The sequence below is a fragment of the Staurois parvus genome, unplaced genomic scaffold (genome assembly GCF_062004578.1).
Source record: "Staurois parvus isolate SC_StPar_1 unplaced genomic scaffold, SC_StPar_1.0 ptg000394l, whole genome shotgun sequence".
Classification (NCBI taxonomy): Eukaryota; Metazoa; Chordata; class Amphibia; order Anura; family Ranidae; genus Staurois; species Staurois parvus.
In genome coordinates, this window is record NW_028318190.1 from 7,866,089 (window position 1) to 7,889,661 (window position 23,573).

The window sequence follows — 23,573 nt, forward strand, 5'->3', positions numbered from 1 at the left end:
TATGAGAGTCATCAACATTTACCGGCAAGTTCAAACAGAGATCCTGTGAACACTGCACTTTTGTGTGCAATGTATCAAGTGAGAGTGATCAACTGACACTGCACTTGCTGCGGGAGAAGGGGAGGGGTAAGCGTAGCGGCTAAATGCAGGTGCTAGGCTGATCCCGCTAACGCTGTGTTTTTGGGGACACTATACTAATGTGAACGCTGGTATAGTGCTGATCTGATCATAGATATTGCTCCATTCAGTCATTACACTAGCAATGGAGGTGTATTGTGTATGGGTGTGTTCCTGGCAATCAAGGGGTTAAATTTGATTACTGGTGTACTGGCGGGCAATCTGACGCTATCTGGGAGGGCTGTGAAAACCACGGGAGTGCGAATCTCGTATATATATGTGATTTTGCACCTGTGCTGCCCTGTAAGGAGACTGCTCTGGATGGCTGTGCTCAGCTATCCAGAACAGTGTGCCCAAAGTGACAGGGAGGAGGACTGTTGGTAAACAAAGCAGCCCTCCTCCCTGTCGGTGATCGCCGTAGTTGTAAGCCGTGTACCGGGGTGGGCTCCCCAGGATACAGTGAAGTCACGAACGAGGAAAGCAACCCTGACACCAGCTTTTGCAACAACAGAATTTTACTTAGATGTGGCAAATAAACACAACCACAAATGCTGGAAACATACAATAAATTTACATACACCCAGCCCAAAGGCTGAGACCCTTGTGCTGCACAGCACGGCGCCTTCTGATGGATGAAGGTAGAAAGTGTAGTAATTTACCTACTGGCGGGCACAACTAAGCTGCCACACCTTACCTGTTATTACTCTAAAATAGCAGGAATTGGTGTATGGTATGGGCTAGCCTGCGGTGCAGGACAACAGCTTACAATCTTACACAAATCTACAGTATTACCCCTCCCATAACTGGTCCTGTAGCACGTGCCTGAGTATTCCTTCTGAGCAAAACGCCAGTCTGGCTTGAGTTTGTAGGATTTTATCAGCTCTCCAATGTGAAATGTCACTTTAAGTTGTGTAGTCCTTCTAATGATCAGTAACAACACTTGTGGCCTGACACAAACAGAGACCCTAACTAACTAACTATAGGCCTGTCTAAGTCTCAGGGCGCCAACACTGAAATGAGGTGCGTGCATGATCTTACCGACCCGGGTCTGCTTTTCATCCGCTGGTGACTCTAAACAGAACAAATGTCTCTCCAACAAGCAGCAATCTCATCAGCATTCCTGGCAGCAATCTTCCTTTCTCTGAACAGGATCAGCGTCTTGAACACCATCAGCTTCACTTAGCTGCATTTCTGATTACGGAGGGATGTTCTCACACCTGGATGGCATCGGATTCTCAGCTCACACACAGCCCCATTCTCCAAAGCATGGCTGCTGTCTCCTCTTCCTGTTCACTCCACTCCTGTGTGAAAACCCCACCTCTTCATGAATATAGAAGTATATATGCAGTCTGAGGCTGTGTTAGGAAAACAGTGACATCTTGTGGCTAAACCGCAGAATGTCAGTCAAAACATTTGATTTACTCCAAACAGTGTTCAAACAATGAGAGCTGTTTCCCCATCTTACATGCCACCCCACTAGAGGTTGTCGTCCTCGGCAACCCTCCCCATACAAACTCATTCTTGGCATAACGCTGTGGGGGCACACCAGCATTGGGCCTTGTTGACCTTTGTAGAGTGACAGGCTCAGAAGCACTGGGGATGTCAGGCACATTTAATGGGAGAGGAGCTGCTGACCACTCAACACTTTCCCTTGGTGGCAAGCTTGCTATGGTTGGAGCCTCTGTGGTACCGGGGCAGGGACAACCCACCATTCCTCCCCCTCCTCTAAGGGGATTTCCTCAGTACTCTGAGCAGGAGGAGTCATCCCCTCCACGCACACTGGTTCATCAAAATTACAACGCCTCAACATGTTACGGTGCAAGTTTCGTCAGGGCCCCCCAGTCCCTATTGGCTCTACCTCATAGACCGGGATGCCAGGGTCTACCCTCCTCTTCACCGTGTATGGGACTGCCTCCCACCGCCCATCCAACTTTCCAGACAGCCGCTTGGCTTTGACTATCACTCGATCACCCGGGGCATACCCTCCTTCTGCACTGGTCTTGGATTGGGGTATACCACTTGTCTAAGGCGCTCCCCACAACCTTATGGATCGCTCTCAGCCGGCGGCGGTGCTCTTGCACCCATGCGGTAGTATTTCTTGGTGGTGACTCCATCGGATCGGGCATGTGGAGATCTTCAATCTCCCGTCCAGCTTTCCCAAACATGAGCATATGTGGGGAGTATCCGGTGGTACTGTGTACCCTGTTATTATAGGCCCACATCAGTTCAGGTAGCTATTCGGGCCACGGAGCCTTTTGGCAGTCCTCCAGAGTCTGCAGCATCTGGAGCAAAGTGCGGTTGAACCGCTCGCACGCCTCGTTTCCCTGGGGGTGATACGGGGTGGTGCGGGAACATTCGATCCCATAAAGTTGGTACAACTCATTCATTAGAGTACCCTGAAAACATGCCCCCTGGTCCGAATGTATTCTCTGTGGATACCTGAACACCTGTGTAAAGTGTTTGCAGACCGCTTCAGCGGCCAACTCTGCCATCTGGTCTCTGGTGGGTACAGCCACAGCATACTTTGTGAAATGACCTGTCATGACTAGACAGTACGAGTATCCCGAGGTAGTGTACCCAATCTGTACATAATCGATCATACGGAGCTCTATTGGTGCTGATGTCCGGATGGCCTGGACAGGAGCCCACTGTTCAGAACTCTTACTCAGCCCGCAGGGCCGACAGTTAAGACATGCCTCGGTCACCATGTCTGCCAAATCTGGACAGTACACAAGCCATTGGAGCCACTTGAATGTTTTATCGCTCCCAAAATGGGCACCCCTCTCATGGGCTTCCCAGGCAGCCTCCGGTCCCAATGATATGGGGATGACAATCTGTCGCCGGTACTGCAACTCTGACTGCAAGTATATGGTCCGACACAGGAGGCCCTGGGTAACAGTTAGCTTATCCCACTGCCTCAACAACGTTTGGCCCTCGGGAGTCAGATGAGCCCGCTCTTCTGACCAAAGCCAGATCTTGATCCGGACCCATTCTTTCACTTTCCACAGGTCCGGGCAGCTATCCTGGACCCTCTCCCAATCAGCCAACGTCTTTCCCAGCACCATTGGCATCCCGGACGCCACCCCACTTAGTCGACCAAGGTCAGGAATTTCAGTGTCCTCTAGCTCCTCATCGGCACTCTGATCCGACAACCCTACAGGGACTCGGGAGAGTGCGTCGGCGTTGCCGTTCTCCCTACCTGACCGGAACGTGATGCGGTATTGTTACTTAGAAAGGCGAGCCAACCACCTCTGCTCAAGCGCACTGAGTTTGGCATTTTCCAGATGTGCTAATGGGTTGTTGTCCATCATCACAGTCACCTCTGCACCAGTCAGGTACTCCACAAAGTTTTCGGTCATGGCCCACACCAGGGCCAGTAGCTCCAATTTAAAGGAGCTATAGTTGTCAGGATTGCGCTCTGACTCCCTCAGAGCCGGGTGCCATAGGCAATGACTCTCTCACGCCCATCCTGGACTTGGGATAGCTTGGGACTTGGGATAGCACAGCCCCCAGACCATGAAGACTTCCGTAAGTGTACAGCAAGAATGGTGTCGAACTGCGCATAAGCCAGAATCGGGGCACTGATCAGCGCCCCCTTCACTGCTTCAAAGGCCCCTTGTTGCCGGGGTCCCCACTCGATGGGACGATTCTTCGGGCCCCCCAGCAGTGCCCCTTAATAACTCGTTTAACGGGCCCACCAAATGAGCAAACTTGGGTATAAACTTCCTGTAGTAGCCAGCCAGTCCCATGAACTCCCGCCCCTCTCGTAGTATACTCGGCTGGGGCCACTTCTGGATGGCCTCCACCTTGTCGGGGGTTGGCTTTACCCCCTCCTGGGTGACCAAATGTCCCAAATACTCTATCTGCTGTTGGCACTTATTGGGCTAAATTTTAAGCCCATGGTCTCGCAGCCGCCCTAAGACCTGTCGCAGTTTCTGGAGGTGATCCTCAAAAGAGGCCCCAAACACTAGTACATCGTCCAGGTATATCAATACCGACTCGAAGTTGAGATCTCCCAGACAGTGCTCCATCAACCGCTGGAATTTTCCCGGGGCATTGGACAGGCCGAATGGCATCCGGTTGAACTCATAGAGACCCATAGGTAGGATGAAGGCCGTCTTCGCTTTGTCCTTCTTGGCCATTGGTACCTGCCAATACCCACTGGCCAGGTCAAGAGTCGAGAAGAACTTCGCATGACCCAGGGCAGACAACGACTCCTCAAGCCACGGAAGGGGGTAGGCATCTCGGATAGTCTGGGCATTCAGCTTCCGATAATCCACGCAAAAACGGAGACTCCCATCTTTCTTCCGCACCAAGACTACTGGAGCAGCCCAAGGACTTTGACTCTCCTGGATCACCTGGTTTTCCAACATGCTGGCCACCATATCCTTCACCTCCTGGTACATTTTAGGTGGGATTTGCCAGTAATGTTCCCTGATCGGTGCAGCATTGCCGGTGGGGATTTCGTGTTTGATGGTGGAGGCAAACCCAAAGTCCTCATAATGTCTCGAGAAGGCCTCCTGAAATTCCCAAAGGGTGTCTTCCAGCAACTTCTGTTGTCCTGGAGTCAGGATCTTGCAGTTCACCCCCATCCGGCCATGATCACTCGACAGTTCCACTCCGCTGTCGGGGTCTCCCTTTGATGGACCTCTACAGCATAGGTCCAGGCTGATCTATCATCCTCCCGTAGCGTGAAGCTCCTCCGTCGAGGAATATCCCCTTCGGACACATAAACTTCGGCCAGCAAGGTATTCCCAGGGATGGTTAAATCATAGTCCTCAACATTGAGGCAACATACAGGCACACATCCATACTTCACAATAGCGAGGGCCCGGGCTACCAGTGGATGAGTCTGCGTTTCTTCTTGGTAAGCGGACTCGATCAGGACCTCCAGTCCATTCAGTTGTTGTCCAGCCCCAACCGGCAGCATCAATATTCGCTCTTGTCAAGGCGGGATCTTCACCGGGGTCCTCCGTGGCACCCTCATGTGTCCAATGGGTCGACCGGACATGTCGCCCTTTCGCAGACTACGGCTCCTCACCATCTGCTGTAGAACCTTCTGAGTTGGCCGATGTGTGGTGGCCCGTTGCCAATACCTCGGCCCTTCTTTGGCATAACGTTGGTGGTCTCTCAGCACGTTCATACCTAGTGTCACGTCCATCCTTCTCCGGGACAAATGATCCACCAGCATTACCCCCTTCTTGCCGACGTCTTGCCCACACAGCCGGCCCCGCATCCAGACTATTCCTCGGACGTCCATCTCTCTGTTATTGGCAACCGTCAGCTTGATGACGCTCCCGTCTTCCGGCTCCATCATATGTCCAAAGTGTCTTTCGAAGAACTCCAGAGGCATAAGGGTGCACTCTGACCCTGTATCAACTAGGCAGCGTACCTTCTGGCCTTCCAACTCGGCTTCCATAATGGGGCTGCTGGCATACAGGTTGTGTTCCTCATGATTAGGGCTTAGCTTCTGGTGTACCGCCGCAGGACGCCCAGCTACTGCGGCGGTCGGAAGTTTAACGTCGGCTCGGACTTCATCTGTTCTGGGCACTCTCTGGCCATATGGCCGTACTGTTGACAAGCCCAACAGAGGGATCCCCTTTTGATGTGCCCCGCAGCTGAGTTATCTGGGGTGGAGTGGAGTGGCGTGGGGTGCTGGGGTCATTTCCGGAGACCGGGGAGATTCTGCCTTCATCTGGGACACTTCCAGCCGCAGTTCTCTTCATTCTGTCCACAGGGCCTGGACCACATCCTTTAAGGATTCTGAGTCTTCAGATGCAGACTGACCTCTTGTAGCATGGGTACTACTCACTATTCTTGCTGCCACAGGTATGCACTCTTCCTCTCTCTCCACGGCGGCTAAGTAGATGCTGTAGAATGTCATGTTGGGCGCCATCCGGGTCATCTCTTGCAATTTGTCCTGTAAGAACATGTTGGAGAGCCCCACTATGAACTGGTCTCGTAGTAGCCGGTCCACCTCCCAGAAAGCTCCCATGGCCTCTGGATCTCGCAGCTATATTTAATTTAACGTCTCCTGTAGGGCATTGGAGTACTGCATCAGGGTCTCGCCCTCTTTCTGTGGTCGGTTGAAGAAGTGGCTCTGCAGCTGCACTACTTTAGCACGCCCCCCTTGGGCTCTCTCCAGCAGGGAGAATATTTTCTCTAGGGTGTCCCTCTCAGATTCGGGCCTTACCATCACTGTCCGTCTGATGTCACCCTCTAGAGCCCCCAATGCAACCTCTGCCCGCAGCTCGGACGTCAGGTTACACATTCTAACCGCACTTCGTATTCTTTCAGTCCAGTCCTGCAACGTCATATTTTTACTGTCATATTCTGGCAGGTGACTCAACAGCGCCCCCACGGGAATGTACCCTACTGGTATGGGCAGGGCGGGGGCAAGCTTTATCAGCGGTGTTGGGGCAACTTGGTCTTGCACCGGCGCACCCTGAGCTGGGTCCTGGACCGGTGCCATTGGCGCCGAGGGAAGATCTCCCGCCGCATTCTCGTCCATAACGGTCGCTGTATCCTGCTGACTACGCCAAGTTGTAAGCCGTGTACCGGGGTGGGCTCCCCAGGATACAGTGAAGTCACGAACGAGGAAAGCAACCCTGACACCAGCTTTTGCAACAACAGAATTTTACTTAGATGTGGCAAATAAACACAACCACAAATGCTGGAAACATACAATATATTTACATACACCCAGCCCAAAGGCTGAGACCCTTGTGCTGCACAGCACGGCGCCTTCTGATGGATGAAGATAGAAAGTGTAGTAATTTACCTACTGGCGGGCACAACTAAGCTGCCACACCTTACCTGTTATTACTCTAAAATAGCAGGAATCGGTGTATGGTATGGGCTAGCCTGAGGTGCAGCACAACAGCTTACAATCTTACACAAATCTACAGTATTACCCCTCCCATAACCTGTAGCACATGCCTGAGTATTCCTTCTGAGCAAAACGCCAGTCTGGCTTGAGTTTGTGGGATTTTATCAGCTCTCCAATGTGAAATGTCACTTTAAGTTGTGGAGTCTTTCCAATGATCAGTAACAACACTTGTGGCCTGACACAAACAGAGACCCTAACTAACTATAGGCCTGTCTCAGTCTCAAGGCGCCAACACTGAAATGAGATGCGTGCACGATCTTACCGACCCGGGTCTGCTTTTCATCTGCTGGTGACTCTGAACAGAACAAATGTCTCTCCAACAAGCAGCAATCTCATCAGCATTCCTGGCAGCAATCTTCCTTTCTCTGAACAGGATCAGCGTCTTGAACACCATCAGCTTCACTTAGCTGCATTTCTGATTACGGAGGGATGTTCTCACACCTGGATGGCATCGGATTCTCAGCTCACACACAGCCCCATTCTCCAAAGCATGGCTGCTGTCTCCTCTTCCTGTTCACTCCACTCCTGTGTGAAAACCCCACCTCTTCATGAATATAGAAGTATCTATGCAGTCTGAGGCTGTGTTAGGAAAACAGTGACATCTTGTGGCTAAACCGCAGAATGTCAGTCAAAACATTTGATTTACTCCAAACAGTGTTCAAACAATGAGAGCTGTTTCCCCATCTTACATAATCACCGGGCGCTGGCAGGTAATTACCGGCCGGGACACGGTGATTGACACCTGTAGCCGTGAATGACGGCATGGGTAGGGTGCGCGCACGACCCATACGTGCCCCCTACCCGTAAATGCAAAATTATATATATATATGTGATTTTGCGTACAAGGGCCGCCCTGTAGCAGTATATCTACTTTATGGTGGTCCTTAAGCACTGCTGCTATGTGTCCTGAAAGGTTCTTTACAGCTTTTCCAGTTGAACTACAGCAATTATATACTGCATGTGCAAATTTTTTGCTGGTTGAAATAATTTTTATAGCCTGTCCAACCCCACATGCACTACAGTCATAGTAGCCTGCATTAATTTTTTCACAGGTCAAATTTCTACAATTTTGATGGATTTATTTTTTTCACAGCCTATCCACATGCTCTTCACTGATAATCAGCTGCATGTGTTTGTTTACAGCGCATATCTTCTAATTGTAGCTGACTGCAATTTTCAATTTTGTAGTGCCATGTTTATAAAAAAGTGTAATATGCATGGGCAATGTGCATCACCAAGGAAGAATTTATTTTTCTTTGGGAAAGCATGTGACAGGGTGAGTCAAAGGCAGGAGATTATGGGAAATGGGGAAAGTATTACTAGCTGTTAAAGACTATATGAGATTTTGGTGGTTGGGTTTACCTCTATTTGTGCAGGGGTACGTTTTTATTAGACCTAAAATTGCTACTTAAAGTGATTGTAAAGCTTAATATTTTTATTAAAATAATAAACATGTTAAACTCCTCTGCTCTGTGCAATGGTGCTGTATAGAGTGACCCCGAACCTCCTCTTCTCTTATCCCCTCCAGGTGCTCTGGGCTTCTCTTCTTCTCAGTACACCACCATAGGAAGCCGCTTGCTATGGGGGCACAGCTGAGAGCTTGCTCCTCGCTCATTTTTTACCTCAATTCAGGGAATGTATTAAGGTAAAAAATGTCCAGCCTTTAGAACCACTTTAAATTTTTCTGCTGCTGGTTAATTTTACACAGCTGCGTCCTCTGTGGTCTCTTAATTTATATTCAAACTGATAAGAGGCATGGAGGAGCTCAGCTATGAGGACAGATTAGAGGAACTGAATTTATTCTCTCTTGAGAAGAAGAGATTAAGGGGACAAGATGATCAACATGTATAAATACATCAGTGGTTCATATTGTGAACTCAGGGTAGAGTTATTCTCCCTGAGGTCATCACAGAGGACAAGGGGGCACTCTTTATGTCTGGAGGAAAAGAAATTTAATTGCCACAGAAAGGTTTCTTCACAGTGAGAGCTGTGAAAATGTGGAGTAGACTCCCTGAAGAGTTGGTTCTGGCCAGCTCAGTGGATTGCTTTAAAAAAGGCCTGGATTCTTTCTTAGATACACAGAATATAACTGGACACTAACATTTATAGGTAAAGTTGGGTTTTTTTTGCCTTCCTCTGGATCAACTGTGGGTATAGGATTATTATAACTTTTTTTTTTAAATGGTTGGACTGGATGGACTTTTGTCTTTTTTCAGCCAGACTAACTATGTAACTATATATATATATATATATATATATATATATATATATATATAAATAAAATAAACTTCTACTTGTTTTGACTAGTAAATATGAGCCTGAATTTGCTACTTAAGATTGTACTGCTGTTTTCTGTGTCTCTGAAAGTGGCAGTAAAGTTAATGAGAGAAAAAAAAGGGTCCCCCTGCAGGTTTAGGCCAAAATGTGCTAGTATGCAGTGCATACTAGCACATTATGTCAGATTTACCTTTAGAACAGATCCCTCCAGCGGCACCCTGTCACTGCTGACAGGGACTCCATCTTCATCTGGCATGGCATTCTGAAGGAATGGCACGGGTATGCCATTCCTTCTGAGTGCATGCGCTGGTGACATCACCGCCAGCTGCTAGCTGGAATACCTCCTAAACAGTGCATGTTTAGGAGATATTCATTTTACTTCCAGGTAAGCCTACCTGTAGGTAAAAGTTGTAAAGAGGACTTTACTACCACTTTAACACTTGTAGTAAAAACCCCTACCTATACTCTTTGTATGGGCCTATAATACACCAAGGGTAAATAAGCAGTTAGGGGTGGAGTGACTGGGCTTTTTGGTGGACAACGGGACAGCAGAGGGACCCTGCTTGTCTAGAACCCTCACAGAAAACTCGTTGATCAGTGCTGTACACCTCACTTCAGGGGGCAGTGCTTGGACCTCTTCGTTTTGAGAGGGAAGGGAATCCATTGCACTCCTTAGTTGCTAAGACTATGTATATGACTGCTCCAAGTGTAGCACTACCCCCGTAGAAGTTGCTAAAGTTTTGGGTCCGCCTATAGTCCTGCACAGCCAGGCAACACACATTTTTCACAGACTCACATTCTGGAGACAGTAAACAGTCCTTGAGATTGTTTGTTTTTCTTTTAATTTTATTAGGGAGTACTGAACTTGAATGGGGTAAGGCGTGTATGGGATGCCCAAGAAACAGTGAACTGTTCCTTGGGCAAACTCCTTAGCAACAATGTACAAGTCTTTACAGCAGAAACTCTTTTTGGAGAGCTCTCCAGCCTCTCAGGGTGTACCATCCCAGACCCCAGCTAATCCTCTTCTTATCCAGCTGCCTGAGGGAATCCCTGGGTAAGGGGATCCAGTGCCTGCCACTTTAAATAAAACAGTCCTGGGTAAGGAGCTAATCAGGTATCCCACCAGAGTGCTTTTTTCCCCTTAACTGACCCAGGGAGTTTAGGACTACTCGCTCAGTCTGCGAGCTGATTTAGGTAGGTGGCTGCCTTCAGGCCTTCCTCTGGGCTGGCTCCATTCCTGGCTCTACAGGTGGTCCTCGCTCTGGGGGTAAGTGAGGCTCAGTGATCCTCCTTTCCAGCTTCCTGCCTGCAGGTAGTTCCCTTCCCACTGGACCCCCTCCCAGGCTACTGCTAGTCAGCCTTCCTCACAATTTCTATCTGAACTATCCTGCTGCTGAGCAGACTCAGTCATACTTAAGGGCTGCTCTGGTCCCATATCAAGCCTCCTGCTTGGGGATTGTCCAGAGGCCCCTGAGTATGCAGATTAGCCCCTCCTCATCCCCGCCCACTGCTTCTAGAATCTTTTCCAAGATTCTAGAGCAGGAGGAGGTATCAAGGAACTGATCTGCAGAGCAGTTAGCCTTCCTGTAGATGGCTTCATGTCATTATTACATTGGAGGGGAAGTTTAGTAAGAGAATTGATCACTTAGTGATCACCTATAGTGCCTTGAGAGAAGAAAGTAGACTTGAGGGCAAGGAGGGGGCTATTGGGTTCTTCTGGCCTAGGCTAGGCACTGTGGGTGGGGTCACTTGCCCTGCACATGGGGTACCTGTGTTGTTTAGCAATGCCCCGGACGAGGCAGGGACGGCTGTCAGGGGGATTCAACCTTACGGCGGTCCTCCAACTTAGAGATGGTCATATACTGTGTACATTGAATTAATAAACTGGACTCCAGTTAACTCTCTGTTCCCATGTCAATGCACACCTTGACTGTAACTGTTTGCATTTAGGAGGAACACACTGAGCCTATGACCACTCCATCCACCCAGCGTAACTCTACCACCTCACTCCCAGTAACAGAATGGGGTCTTGCCGTGAATCTAGTGAGGAATTCATAGGTGCACTTTGTCATTTTACTCTCCCGTATCTGTCAGCAAGGCCAAGGTCCTCTGTGACACTGATCTGCTCCCATTGCTATGGGAGTCAGATCACCAAAAGAAGGAGTCCCAAAGGCAACCCCTTCACTACCAAACAATATCTTGCCTTGCACATGTACCACTCTTCATGGCAGGCTGCTTGTACTAGTTACTAGACTTCTGTTACCCTTGCAACTACTCGCTTTAACTCTGTACCATATTAACTCTCGCAAATCTGTCTTCATATCCCAATGTGCTTTACTGACCCAAGCTGCAGATGTCTATGTTTAATGTGCCAGTTGCTTTCATACACCCATTTTAGTAACTTCAAACCAGGCGGGAAGAATGTTTCAAAGACTTTACTATAAGAGCTGTGGCTGCCCCAGCATGCCTGCACAGGTTGAGAGTCCATTACTGGTAGAGTCCATGATAGCAGTATCTATGACAATGGTGTCCTGATCAATTGGCGCCTTCTTCCAAGACTTGGCAAAGGTTCTCGACTCTCTCAGATTAAGTGAGGCTAGCCTCCAGGATCCAGACCCCTGTCCTTTTTATAAGAGCACAGGACCAGTGGGACGGACCCAATAAGCCAGCAAATTCAGATCGGGAACGGCGGCAAAAAGCATTATTTGCACCCGATTAGGGCAGCCATGCCAACTGGCTCACAGTAGGCAACCTGCCTACAGACTGATATGCTTGAGTGATTTCTGCAGCCATCTTGGGTGAGGGCACCTTTTAAATAATGGACCATGTCATTTTGGCACACTTCTGGTGAGTGTGTGGTAGGCAGAGGAACCTGCTCGTGAGGGACAGTGATTAGTTCAGGGTCAGGTTCCAGGTGAGGAAGAATAGCTCAGGGAAGGCTCCCTCTTCACTTTATATACTCTAGAAAGTGGAGCGGAGATGTGGAGTCAATGCAGACTGCAGAAGCCCATTCTGCCTTTGCTAAAGAGGGACACTACCCCTGGTAATGGAAGTAGGGTTGCCACCTCATCCCTTTAAAACCAAACACATATTATTTACACAGGTTTTGTGGCTGATTATGTTGGTAATTAAACTCACTTGGTCCCTTATCTGTATTAAATTAGCCTCAGAACCTGTATAATTAATATGTGTTTGGTTTTAAAGAGATGAGGTGGCAACCCTAAATGGAAGACTAGTAACATGACCTGTAAATACTGAGACTGTATACTGTATTCTCTGGATTGTTGGTTTCAGTGCTGAAGATCAGTTTATCTTTTGCTGCAAACAAACTGTGCAAGAGTTATATACTGAGTGCATATATTTTCTCCCAATACAAGGTACCTAACTCAGGCCTACAAGTATAAAACATTTTGTAAATACGTAAATAATACAGTGTGTACAATAATTGTATATACCAGCCACAACACAACCTCAAGTCTAAGACAGCTGATGTCACAACCCTGACTGTCTCTCTTATTTATTTCACCCCAGAAGGAAGATTTGAGGAAGGGCAGGGCACTGTAAATTAGTAGTCCAAAGGAAAAAAAATGGCTGTTATGCGTCCTTGAGGAGGAGGAAGAAAAAGGCAGACTGGCAGCCCTCACAATAAAATTGCTGCTATGCATTCTTAACCACTTGCCTACTGGGCACTTATAACCCCTTCCTGCCCAGGCCAATTTTCAGCTTTCAGTGCTCTCTCTTAGAATGACAATTACTCAGTCATGCCACACTGTACCCATATGAAATTATTTTCTTTTTTCACACAAATAGAGCTTTCTTTTGGTGGTATTTAATCAGCTCTGGTTTTTTTTTTATTGCGCTATAAACAGTGCTGTATTTAGGTTTTGTGCTGCCTTAGGCAACACAAAGATCGTCTGCCCCCATGGACACAAACCAACACCCCCTCTTCCCCCTCCCGTGGAGAGAGCCTGACATTGACCAACAACACCCCTGCCCCCCATCTGGGAGAGCCCTCCACAAACCCCCCCGGCAATAGAAAGACACTCATCTTCACATCCCCAGGAACGAGAGTCAGGCTCTACATACACCATCAAGAAGCCCGCAGCCTCTCTCGGATCCCACCTGGTTCCCATGGCACGCGTGTCCCTTCTTCTGGGGGGAGGTGCTGCCCCCCTGAAAAATGCCACTCTAGACAAGTGCCTTGTTTGCCTTGTGGTAAATACGCCCCTGGCTAAACATGAAAAAAAACCTGAAAATTAAAAAAAAGAAAAACGTTTATTTTTTAAAATTTTGCAAATAAGTCATTTTTCTTCATAAATTTTCACCAAAATGTATACTGCTACATTGCTTATGATAAAAATAACCTAAATCAATGTATATTATTTGGTCTGTGTCTAAGTTATAGAGTATACAAGCTATGGTACCAATCATTGAAAATTGATCAATCCTGATCACACTTGATGTACTGATGGTCTATCTCATTTTTTTCAGACACTAACAAGCCAGGACCGTACAAATGCCCCCCAAATGACCCCTTTTGGAAAGCAGACCTTCCAAGGTATTTAGTAAGAGGCATGGTAAGTTTTTTGACGTTGTAATTTTCCCCACAATTCTCTGTAAAATGAAGAATTTTGTTTTCACAAAATTGTCATATTAACAGGCTATTTCTCTCACATAGCATATACATCATAGAGGGGGCCAACATGCAAGGAGCACCATCACGTGTTCTAGAGCCATAAATTACACATTTAATCTCCTGACTACCTATTTTGACTTCACTTGACTTGCAGATTGAGGCTGTGTCTGTAAGGTAATCTGATCTCAGATATGTGTTATGTGGGGAGGAAGAGATCTGTTGAGTGCCTTGTGTGTAGTGCTTGCAGTGCCAAAACAAGGTCATCTAGCGCCCAAGGCAAAGATGACAAAGTGCGCCCCCCCTCCCAATGTGTAAGCATCATGTCTCAGCAGAAATTCCCCCCCAACAGCACTAAATTCTCCCCAAACAAAAGCACAAAAATTCCCCATCCTCACAGTCCAACTTCCCCTCCCAGCACATACCTTGCCTCCCACTCCCACCTTTACCCCCCCCCCCCCCCACCTCAATTCACCACAAATCTCCCTCGCCCAAAAAAATTTCCCTGTCCTAGCACACATCCTTTTCCTGTCCAAATCCCCCCTCCTAGCTTAAATTCTACCTCCAAATCCCCCCTCCCAGTACAAATCCCCCTCCTAGCTTAAATTCTACCTCCAAATCCCCCCTCCTTGTACAAATCCCCCCTCCTAGCTTGAATTCTACCTCCAAATCCCCCCTCCTAGTACAAACCCCCCTCCAAATCCCCCCTCCCAGCATACATCCTTTCCCCCCAACCCCCGCCCCTAGCGTAAATACTCCTTTCAAATCTCCCATCCTAGCACAAATCTTCTCCCACAAATCCCCATGCCTAGCGTAAATTCTGCCTCCAAATCCAGCCTCCTAGCACAAATGCTCATCCAAAATCCCCCCCTCCTAGTACAAATTTCCCCCCCTAAACTCCCCCTCTTAGCACAAATCCCCTATCTTAGTACAACCCCCTCCAAATCCCCCCTTCCAGCACACATCCTTTCCCCCCAACCCCCGCTCCTAGCGTAAATACTCCTTTCAAATATCCCATCCTAGCACAAATCTTCTCCCACAAATCCCCACGCCTAGCTTAAATTCTGCCTCCAAATCCAGCCTCCTAGCACAAATGCTCATCCAAAATCCCCCCCTCCTAGTACAAATTTCCCCCCTAAACTCCCCCTCTTAGCACAAATCCCCTATCTTAGTACAACCCCCTCCGAATTACCCTTCCGAGCAAAAACCACCCGCCCCATTAACCCCTCCTTGCACAAATCTTCCACAATCCTGCCTCCTAACACATAAACCCCCCCCCCATTCCTCCTTCTACCACAAATCCCCCCTCCATTTACCTTTCCCGAAATGGTAGGCTGTTAGAAATGTGGGATAATATTTTAGTAACGTGTAAAAATGTCAGGAGCATTCTATTATGCATAGACTTGGTTCAGGGGGACATTTGGGATAATGAAAACTGGTGTCTTTTCTAACTCCCCCTCTGCTGCATACCCGACATCTTTTTTGATGTCTTCAGCCTGCTTCTGTTGGTGGAATACTCTCAGGGAAATTGCGCTCATAAAATCTGCTCACAGAATTGGAGCGAATGTATTCTGGGGTGGATCCTTGCTGGTAGACAAGGGACGTGACGACTTCTATAAATCCGAGGAAGTCGGTGGGTCTTTCTGTGGATTTGGTGTAGGTGACATATGCTCCATGCACACTGGGCATTTTTATAACGCTGGTAACGTTAGTTGTGTAAATTCACGTTAAAGACGTGAGTTTCTCAGTGTTTTTACATTAGTGTTTAGCAGCGCTTTGTCGCATTTTTTCACGTTTGCATTTTTTAGGGCTTTTTAGCATTATGTTTTTTGTGCAAAAAAAGTCCAAAAATGCCGGTTTGCCGCATTTTTACAGTAAGAGCATTTTTACAGCTAAATAACTCCTCTAGAAACCCACTAATTCTGTTTTTTTTCCAGCCAAAAAACGCTGATTCCAGTCTATGAGTGCATGGACACATAGGATAACATGCTGGGGAGTTTACTGGCTGTCAGGAAAAAAACGTCAACAACAGCAGCTGTAAAAACGTCCAGTGTGCATGAGGACTCAAGAGGAGTTCTTCAGCTGTAAAAATGCTCTAACGCTGATAAAAGGGAGTAGAAGGCCTCATGCACACTGGATGTTATAAAAATGCCTGTAGCGTCAGCTGTAGAATGCTGCAATAAAAACGTGAGTTTTCTTGCATTTTTTAGCGTTTTTTTAAGTGTTTTTCAGCACAGTTATACTCTCACAAAATCTTCAGGCTCAAAAACACTCAGAAGTCCTCATGCACACTGGGCATTTTGTTAACGCTGGTAACGTTAGCTGTGTAAAGTTAGCTGTGTAAAGTTACGTTAAAAACTGGATTTTTTCAACTTTTTGCATGTGTTTAGTGGCGTTTTGCTGCGATTAGCGGATTTTCCCACGTTTTTTAGTATTTTTTTTGCTCAAAGAAAAGTCCAAAAACGCCGGTTTGTGGCATTTTATCGCCTTTTACCACATTTTGCAGCTTTAGAGTATTTTTACAGCTAAAAAACTCCTGTAGAAACCCACTAGTCCTGGGTTTTGTTTTCCAGCCAAAAAACATTGATTACAGTCTATGTGTGCATGGACACATAGGATAACATGGGGGGTTTACTGGCTGTCAGGAAAAAAATGTCAACAACAGCAGCTGTAAAAACGTCCAGTGTGCATGAGGACTCAAGAGGAGTTCTTCAGCTGTAAAAATGCTCTAACGCTGATAAAAGCGAGTAGAAGGCCTCATGCACACTGGACGTTATAAAAATGCCTGTAGCGTCAGCTGTAGATTGCTGCAATAAAAATGTGAGTTTTCTTGCATTTTTTAGCGTTTTTGTAAGTGTTTTTCAGCGTTTGCTCAAAGAAAAGTCCAGAAACCCACTAGTCCTTGTTTTTTTTTCCAGCCAAAAAACATTGATTACAGTCTTTGTGTGCATGGACACATAGGTTAACATGCTGGGGGGTTTGCTGGCTGTAGAAAAAAACGTCAACAGCCAAAAACAGCAGCTGTAAAAATGTCCAGTGTGCATGAGGACTAAAAGTGGCTGCAAAAACGCCCTGTGTGCATGAGACCAAAGGGTTAATTTGCAGGGGTTTCCTCTCACTTCCTGTTTAGATATGGGTCAGGAAGTGAAGTGAAATTTCCTCTATAGGACACAGATGGTGAGAAAAAAGAAATCTGACAGGTGCTGTAACCCGCCCTTGCTTTATCCAAATTTTTTTAAAAAAAGACCTGTTCTACTGTGAGCCCGGGTTCACACTTGTGTGGTGCGGCGTATCGCATGTGATTCAGGAACCACATGCAAATTCTGTGCGGTGTGATTTGAGCCATACATTTTGTGCAGGACCCTTTTTTTGGTCTGCACTGAATCAGATCGCATGGGTATTCACACCAATGCAATCCGATTCAGCACATCGCACTTTGTTTTGCGAACCGATTTCAGCGTGTTACCTTAATATACACACCCGCAGCGGTTCGCATAAATGGGGTGCAATTGTGACGCGGTGCGGAATTTGCATAGAAACCGCATCAGTGTGAACCAGGGGCGGACTGATAACTCATGGGGCCCCCGGGCAATAGGGGATCATGGGGCCCGTGTCATTGCCCAAACTCAAAAAAGCCTATGAAAAAGGTACCAGGGGCATCTCATGGGGCCCCCTACTGACCCCGGGCCCTCGGGCAGTGCCCATATTTCCAAATGGTCAGTCTGCCCCTGGAGTGAACCCAGGCTGTTTCTCATACAGAGTGCTTCAACAAATTAAACTTTATTCAGTCAAGGTTTACATGTAGTTTAACAGGTGCTGACACCACTTCTAGAATGTGTAAAAGTTCTTCTGCTGGATAATAAAAAAGAAGTCCTTATTTAGTCATGTGAGCGACCTATTATAAAGGAAGTCATCTATTTCCTCATAAAGCTGGCTTTGGCACTCCTGTCCCAGCGAGCCTCCCCTATACCTGCCTGGCACGAACAATACACTATGCACCTAGTGAAATATCTGTCTATAATGCTCCTAAACCCTGCCTGCTTTCCCGGCAGGCCGCAGGGTTACCAAGGTAACAAGGCTCCCAGTCGTTCCTCCTCCACTTCCCATCATGCACCGAGGCGACTCCGAGTCCCCCCAGTGCGCCGCCATGTTGTCGGAGTGATAGGCAGCGGCAGGGAGACGGCTCCGGGGGCTGAGAGAGACACTGACCCAATCCGACTCCATCCTCCCGCTCCGCCCGTGAGTATAGCCTCCATTTTGTCACCGGTCGCTGCCGGGCACCGTGTGCGTCCGGCGCCCGCCGCTTTTTGGTGCGTTTGCAGCTCCGGAAGGGGGGAGACGGGTGTTAGAAAAGGGGCCGGTCTCCGAGGCTGGGTCCTCCCCCTGCCCATGTTTTGAGGCCTCTATTGTTACGGGAGCTTGAAGGAAGGGAGGGGGGCCAGCGAATGAAGGCGACTACGTGAAGTGAAACTTGTCCGGGTGGCCCCCAATGGTGCCAGTGATCGATCGCTGTGGTACGGGCTGACTCTTTTCCCGCTTAGCTGGAGGCTGGCCGTGACATATCGGGGGCTTTGTGGGGTGGCAGGCTTGTGCTGTGGGATCAGCTCCTCTGGTGGGCCTACGACTGGCCCTGGGCAGGGATCAGATTGCTGAGGGGGAAGGGGGGCCCCGGCTCGGTGTGTGAGGGGGGGGGCGCCCCGGCTCTCTACTTGTGTTTCCTGCCCATCCAAACTAGTTATCTGTGGGCTGGGAATGTGGCCAGTGCCTGGGAGGATGTGGTCATTCTTTGTGAATGGTGTGCCTGCACGGAGACTGGGGGAGCAGTGATCTATATGTCACAGGGGGAGGGGCCACAGCTGCTCACACTGGAGGGGATGTTGTCACTTGTTTGTGACTTGAAGGAGCATGTTTAGGAAAATGGCTAGCTTGTTATTAAATAGGAGGCTCCATTCGCCACCATCCTTAAAGTGACACCTTTACTAAAATCGACAGCTTTTCGTAGATGACCATTTAGAAGTCTCCTCTGCCAGAAAACTCTTACTAAAGCTGGCTATATACGTATAGATTTCTTTAGGAATGAAACAAATCTTAGTGTTTTTTAAAATTTTTGTTTACTAAAATAACAAACGTGTTATACTTGCCTGACATTTGCAGTGGTAATCCTCTTCTGGGGTCCCCCTCCGGTGCTGTCTGCTTCGCTGTTTCTCCATCTGCCCCCATAGCAAGCAGCTTGCTATATGGGCAGATGTGCGGGCTGGATCCCACACCGAGCTGTGTGTGTCCATTGACACACATCGTGGCTCAGCTCCGCTCTCTCCTTACTGAATTTGACTGACAGCAGTGGGTGAAGAGGGAGAGCAGACTGCAGCTGGGCACAGCATGGGATCGACCCAGAAGTCAGGTAAGTGATTGGAGGGGGGCACAGCAAGTCCTAAATAGTTTTTTTTTTTTTTTTTTTTTTTTCCTTAACTCCCTGGCCCAGAGAGCACACAAATATTCAGCCTCTTGGCAGCTAGGCCACATATTTGCAAACCCAATGTAAACAAAAGATGTGCTTGGAGCATGTGACCTGCTTGCTTCCAGGACATTCACCGGCACCTCACAGACAGGTCCTGATGACTACTTGCAGGAGGGACCTTTCCGATCATGTGACCACCACTGACAGCATCATATGACCCTAAACCCCACCTGCTGATGTCACAAACCCCTTAATAAAGGGTCGGGAGGCGCTAGCGTCAAAGGGGTTAAAGAGGAGCTCCTGTGTCCCCCTTACCAAAAAAATAAAATCCGCAGCTACAAATACTGTAGCTTCTGACTTTTACTATAAGGACTGAATCCAAGGAACAAAGGTATACCGATCAGGGAAACAATCCAGATCAATCCACAACAGGTGCAGGCTCTGGCTCGCCACCGCAGACGATGCAATAGGAAGAAGGGTCAGCCGCACTCCGGAGGATAGAAGAATATAGTGTGTATTTATTGATCCATAGGACACACAAAACACCAGGACATGAATACAGGACCTGTATTCATGTCCTGGTGTTGTGTGTCCTCTGGATCAATAAATATACACTATATTCATCTATCCTCCGGTGTGCGGCTGATCCTTCTTCCTTTTACTATAAGGATACTTACTTATCCAGCGATGTCTTCAGCTGAGCTGATTTTTTTTTGTTGGTTTTGGGTGCATGCACTGGCATCTTGGATAAGGGAAACCGGGAGTGAAGCCTCCAGCCTCACAGCCAGTTTCCTGCTGCACTTTTTGAATGGTCTCTTCAGTCTTCTGGGGCCTATGATTTGTCCCAGAAGGAGGAGGGGCTTAATGTCGCCAAGGTGATCTGAGCAGAAGTGATAATGGATACCTGTCAAAACTAGGTACCTCCCCCCCCTCAAAAGGGGGAGGGATGCAAACTAGCAGAACTTTCCCTTTTGGTGAAATTCCACTTTAATGCAGGGTAAAAAAAAACCAAACAATTCGCTTTAGAACCATTTTAACAGGTTCCTCTCTAAGTGGATGAATCCCCCCTGAAATATACTCAAACAGTGCCTTCATCTTAAGGGACACAGGCGTTATCGCAATTATTTGACAGCCTCTTCAACAAAAGTCTGTTGAACAATCAACAAAAAGTTGAAGGAAGCAGGGCCCTACATGGCCTGAATACTGACCAATCCAGAAGGAATTGGGTAAATTCAAGCAGTGTATGCCCAGCTTTACTCACTAGCAACTTTTTAAAATCTCTTAAGTTGATTGCAGTGCATGCGTAGTACAGCATACAGTCCCCATATCTGTAATGGAGCCAGGTGCTGAGTTGCATCATCAGTGGCTGCCCAATGCATAAATTGAGAAGGCGGCAGACCCAGAGGAAGAGAGACATAGCACCAGTGGGGATAAAGTGGTTACAAGGAGCTAAGACCTCAAATTACTAGAGGAGAGCGCACTCAAAAGGTAAGTGTGAACATTAAGGCAAAGTCTGGCCGCCCACACTGGTCTGATTCCGCTTTAAAGTGACTCCGAAAAGAAACAAAGTACCTGTAAAAGAATACTTCTACTTGGACTAGGCCACCATTTCTAGAGGAGGTACCACAACCTGAAAATTCTTCTGAATCTGACGCTTCCAGTAGTGTAACATTTCTGAGTCCCCCACTGCATGTTGTGGTCCCTTCTGCCAGAGCCCTTTGTCACTATGCTCAGTGGGGGGGGGGGGCATGGACATTTGACACTCCTGGAAATGTGTTGAATGCAGAGATTTTTTTTTTGTCAGCAGTGAGGAGTGGAGATCTGTGGTTTGAGCCTTAAGACAGGCATGTGTTCCCTTTCATTGAAGGCACTTCTTTTTCAAATTTTCTTTGGTAGCACTTCGGAATCACTTTAATTGAAAATAAGTGGCAGTTACTTTCATTGGGGAGCCTGCAAGATTTGAAAATTACAGTTGAATAGCTGAAAAATGTAGATTCTTATCCTTTAATAGATGTGTGAATTGAGTCTATGGACAGGTGCAAGTGTTTTCTATAATGTAGTTTTTATTTAGCTCCTTACGGAATGTTTTGATGTCAGTCTTCTTTTTCTTAATAGCTGTCACTTATTTACTGGCTTATTTGATCATCCAGCCAGTTCATTTCTACCTACACGAACTAGATATTTCCTTCTCATATTGTATCTGTGTTCCTTTGTTATAGGGGGCAAGTGCTTTGTGTGATGCTTTTGTCACAGTGTGACAGTATTTGTCTGAATGACATCGCAAGTGTTCTTTTCTGTACCCAATTTATATCTGCCATTGTCTTTGCCTGTTAAGGATCTTCATGTTTCCTTTATCTTCCCTTTTGGATCCATGTCTGTTGACTCAGTTTTGCCCATCTTTATTCTGGCTCAGTGCTGTCCCCTCACATTCATTGTTTGATATATTACCTTACTTGTAGAGCTGTATGAATAGAAACATGTAGAATGCTCATAAAGACATTTACCATAAGCACTAAAATCAAAGTACCACACCCATCAACACAATATAGTTCTGTAATTTGCTCACAAAGGTTAGTTGCCAACTTTAACTTTTAGGTACGGGAGCTACCTCGAAGTTCTAATAAAAAGTCCAGCTGTGATAGAAGTGGAAGCCTTACCTGTACTGGAAACGTATTCATTGTTATTCATCATTGCAGAATGTCATATAGACAAGGCAGTCTTTTTCACCACATCTTCAGTCCAAGCCCATTCCTGCAGTTTAGGTATATGTAAACCCTATCGATAAAATCTTATAACCTTAAACTTATAATTTCAAAATAATTTTTAATTTCACTAAAATACCTGGTGGTCCTGCCATGGATGCCCTTGTTTAGGCAACTTCCTGTTATAGGTTGACAGTGTGCTTCCTGTCTATGCAATTCCTTGCTTCTAGTGGCTGTTTCAAAGTATATCATACAGGCATTGTCCATTGTTGTCACCGTAAGTAAACAGGCCCCAAGAAATGCAATACAGCCATCATTGGGGTACATGTATGCAGACAGAAAGTGGGCTGCAAAGAGTATGCTGGAGATCAACACAACAAAGATACAACAATGAATTGAAAGAAATTTAGTTAAAGTCAACCTTTGTTTGACAAAAATGTCCAGCGTGCTGGTAAACTTTCAACTGAGAGCTTTGAGTGGTGAGCTCTGGGACCTGCTCTAATGTACTTTGTAACTTGGCTGACAGACTGGTGCGGCATGTGTGGTTGAAGCCTTCCTTCCCTTTTCTGCTTAGAACAGGAACGATTTTGGGCCTTCTCAGTGAATGTCTTGCACATTATATTATTTGCATGGGATTAGTTTTTAAAGCCGAACCCTAGGATTGAAAGGAAAAATCCCCCCACACTGCAAGGGTTAAATGCTAGGGCAATGGTTGTCAACTGTCTTGTTATGGGGGGGGCTGAGGTGTGGCCCCTGACATAGCCTAAAGACTACAGTGTCAAAGACAGCATACACACTACAGGATATGGCCAAAAACTATGGGCATGATACAGCAGATGGTCAGAGACTAAGGGCATGATGTAGGTGGTGGAGACTGAGGACACATTACATGAGACTGCTATAGGTCGCTGCTATAAAAGGGCAACAGGGAAGCACAGATTAGTGTCTGCAGGGAAAGGGCCGCATATTGGACACCAAGGGGTTTATTTACTAAAGCTGGAGAGTCCAAAATCAGACTCCCTTCTGCATAGAAACCAATCGGCTTCCAGGTTTCATTGCCAAAGCTTCATTGAACAAGCTGAGGTTAGAAGCTGATTGGTTTCTATGCAGAAGGGAGTCTGATTTTGGACTCTCCAGCTTTAGTAAATAAACCCCCAAGGGTCTAGGGGTAGAGGAGCAGACAGTATTACTTGCCCTGATTCCCCACTCTTGTATTACTCCTGTACCCCCTACACGTAATGAATACCTTGCAGTGTGGACCCCACTACAAGGATATGCTTCTCCCAGCCCAGTGTTCTGCTTTACCACAGCTGATATTGTAAGGCAGGGTAGTAAGATTTGTGAACAGTATTTTATTAGAGCTGCTATACTGGTAAGCTTCTACAGTTAACCATGAAGTGTCATTGTACTCAACAGGAAATGTGCAAATTATTTCCTAGTAGCCATGTTGTCTGTCTGTAGTAGTCTACATTTGACAATGGAACGTTCACATGGCCA

At 47.1% G+C, this 23,573-nt stretch overlaps 1 protein-coding gene across 6 annotated transcripts in view; it reads left to right on the top strand.

Moving 5' to 3' along the window:
- Positions 1 to 18,030: 18,030 nt before the first annotated feature.
- Positions 18,031 to 23,573, top strand: part of PUM1 (pumilio RNA binding family member 1) — a 93,895-nt gene continuing 88,352 nt past the window's right edge. For 3 of the 6 annotated variants that reach the window (XM_089686302.1, XM_089686307.1, XM_089686308.1), the window contains exon 1: positions 18,291 to 18,430. In XM_089686302.1, coding sequence (XP_089542428.1) covers positions 18,406 to 18,430 — 25 coding nt within the window. In that variant the 5' untranslated portion in view covers positions 18,291 to 18,405. Of the gene's footprint in view, positions 18,156 to 18,289; positions 18,431 to 23,573 lie in introns of those variants that run through there. The other 3 variants (XM_089686303.1, XM_089686305.1, XM_089686306.1) reach the window with 2 other exon arrangements.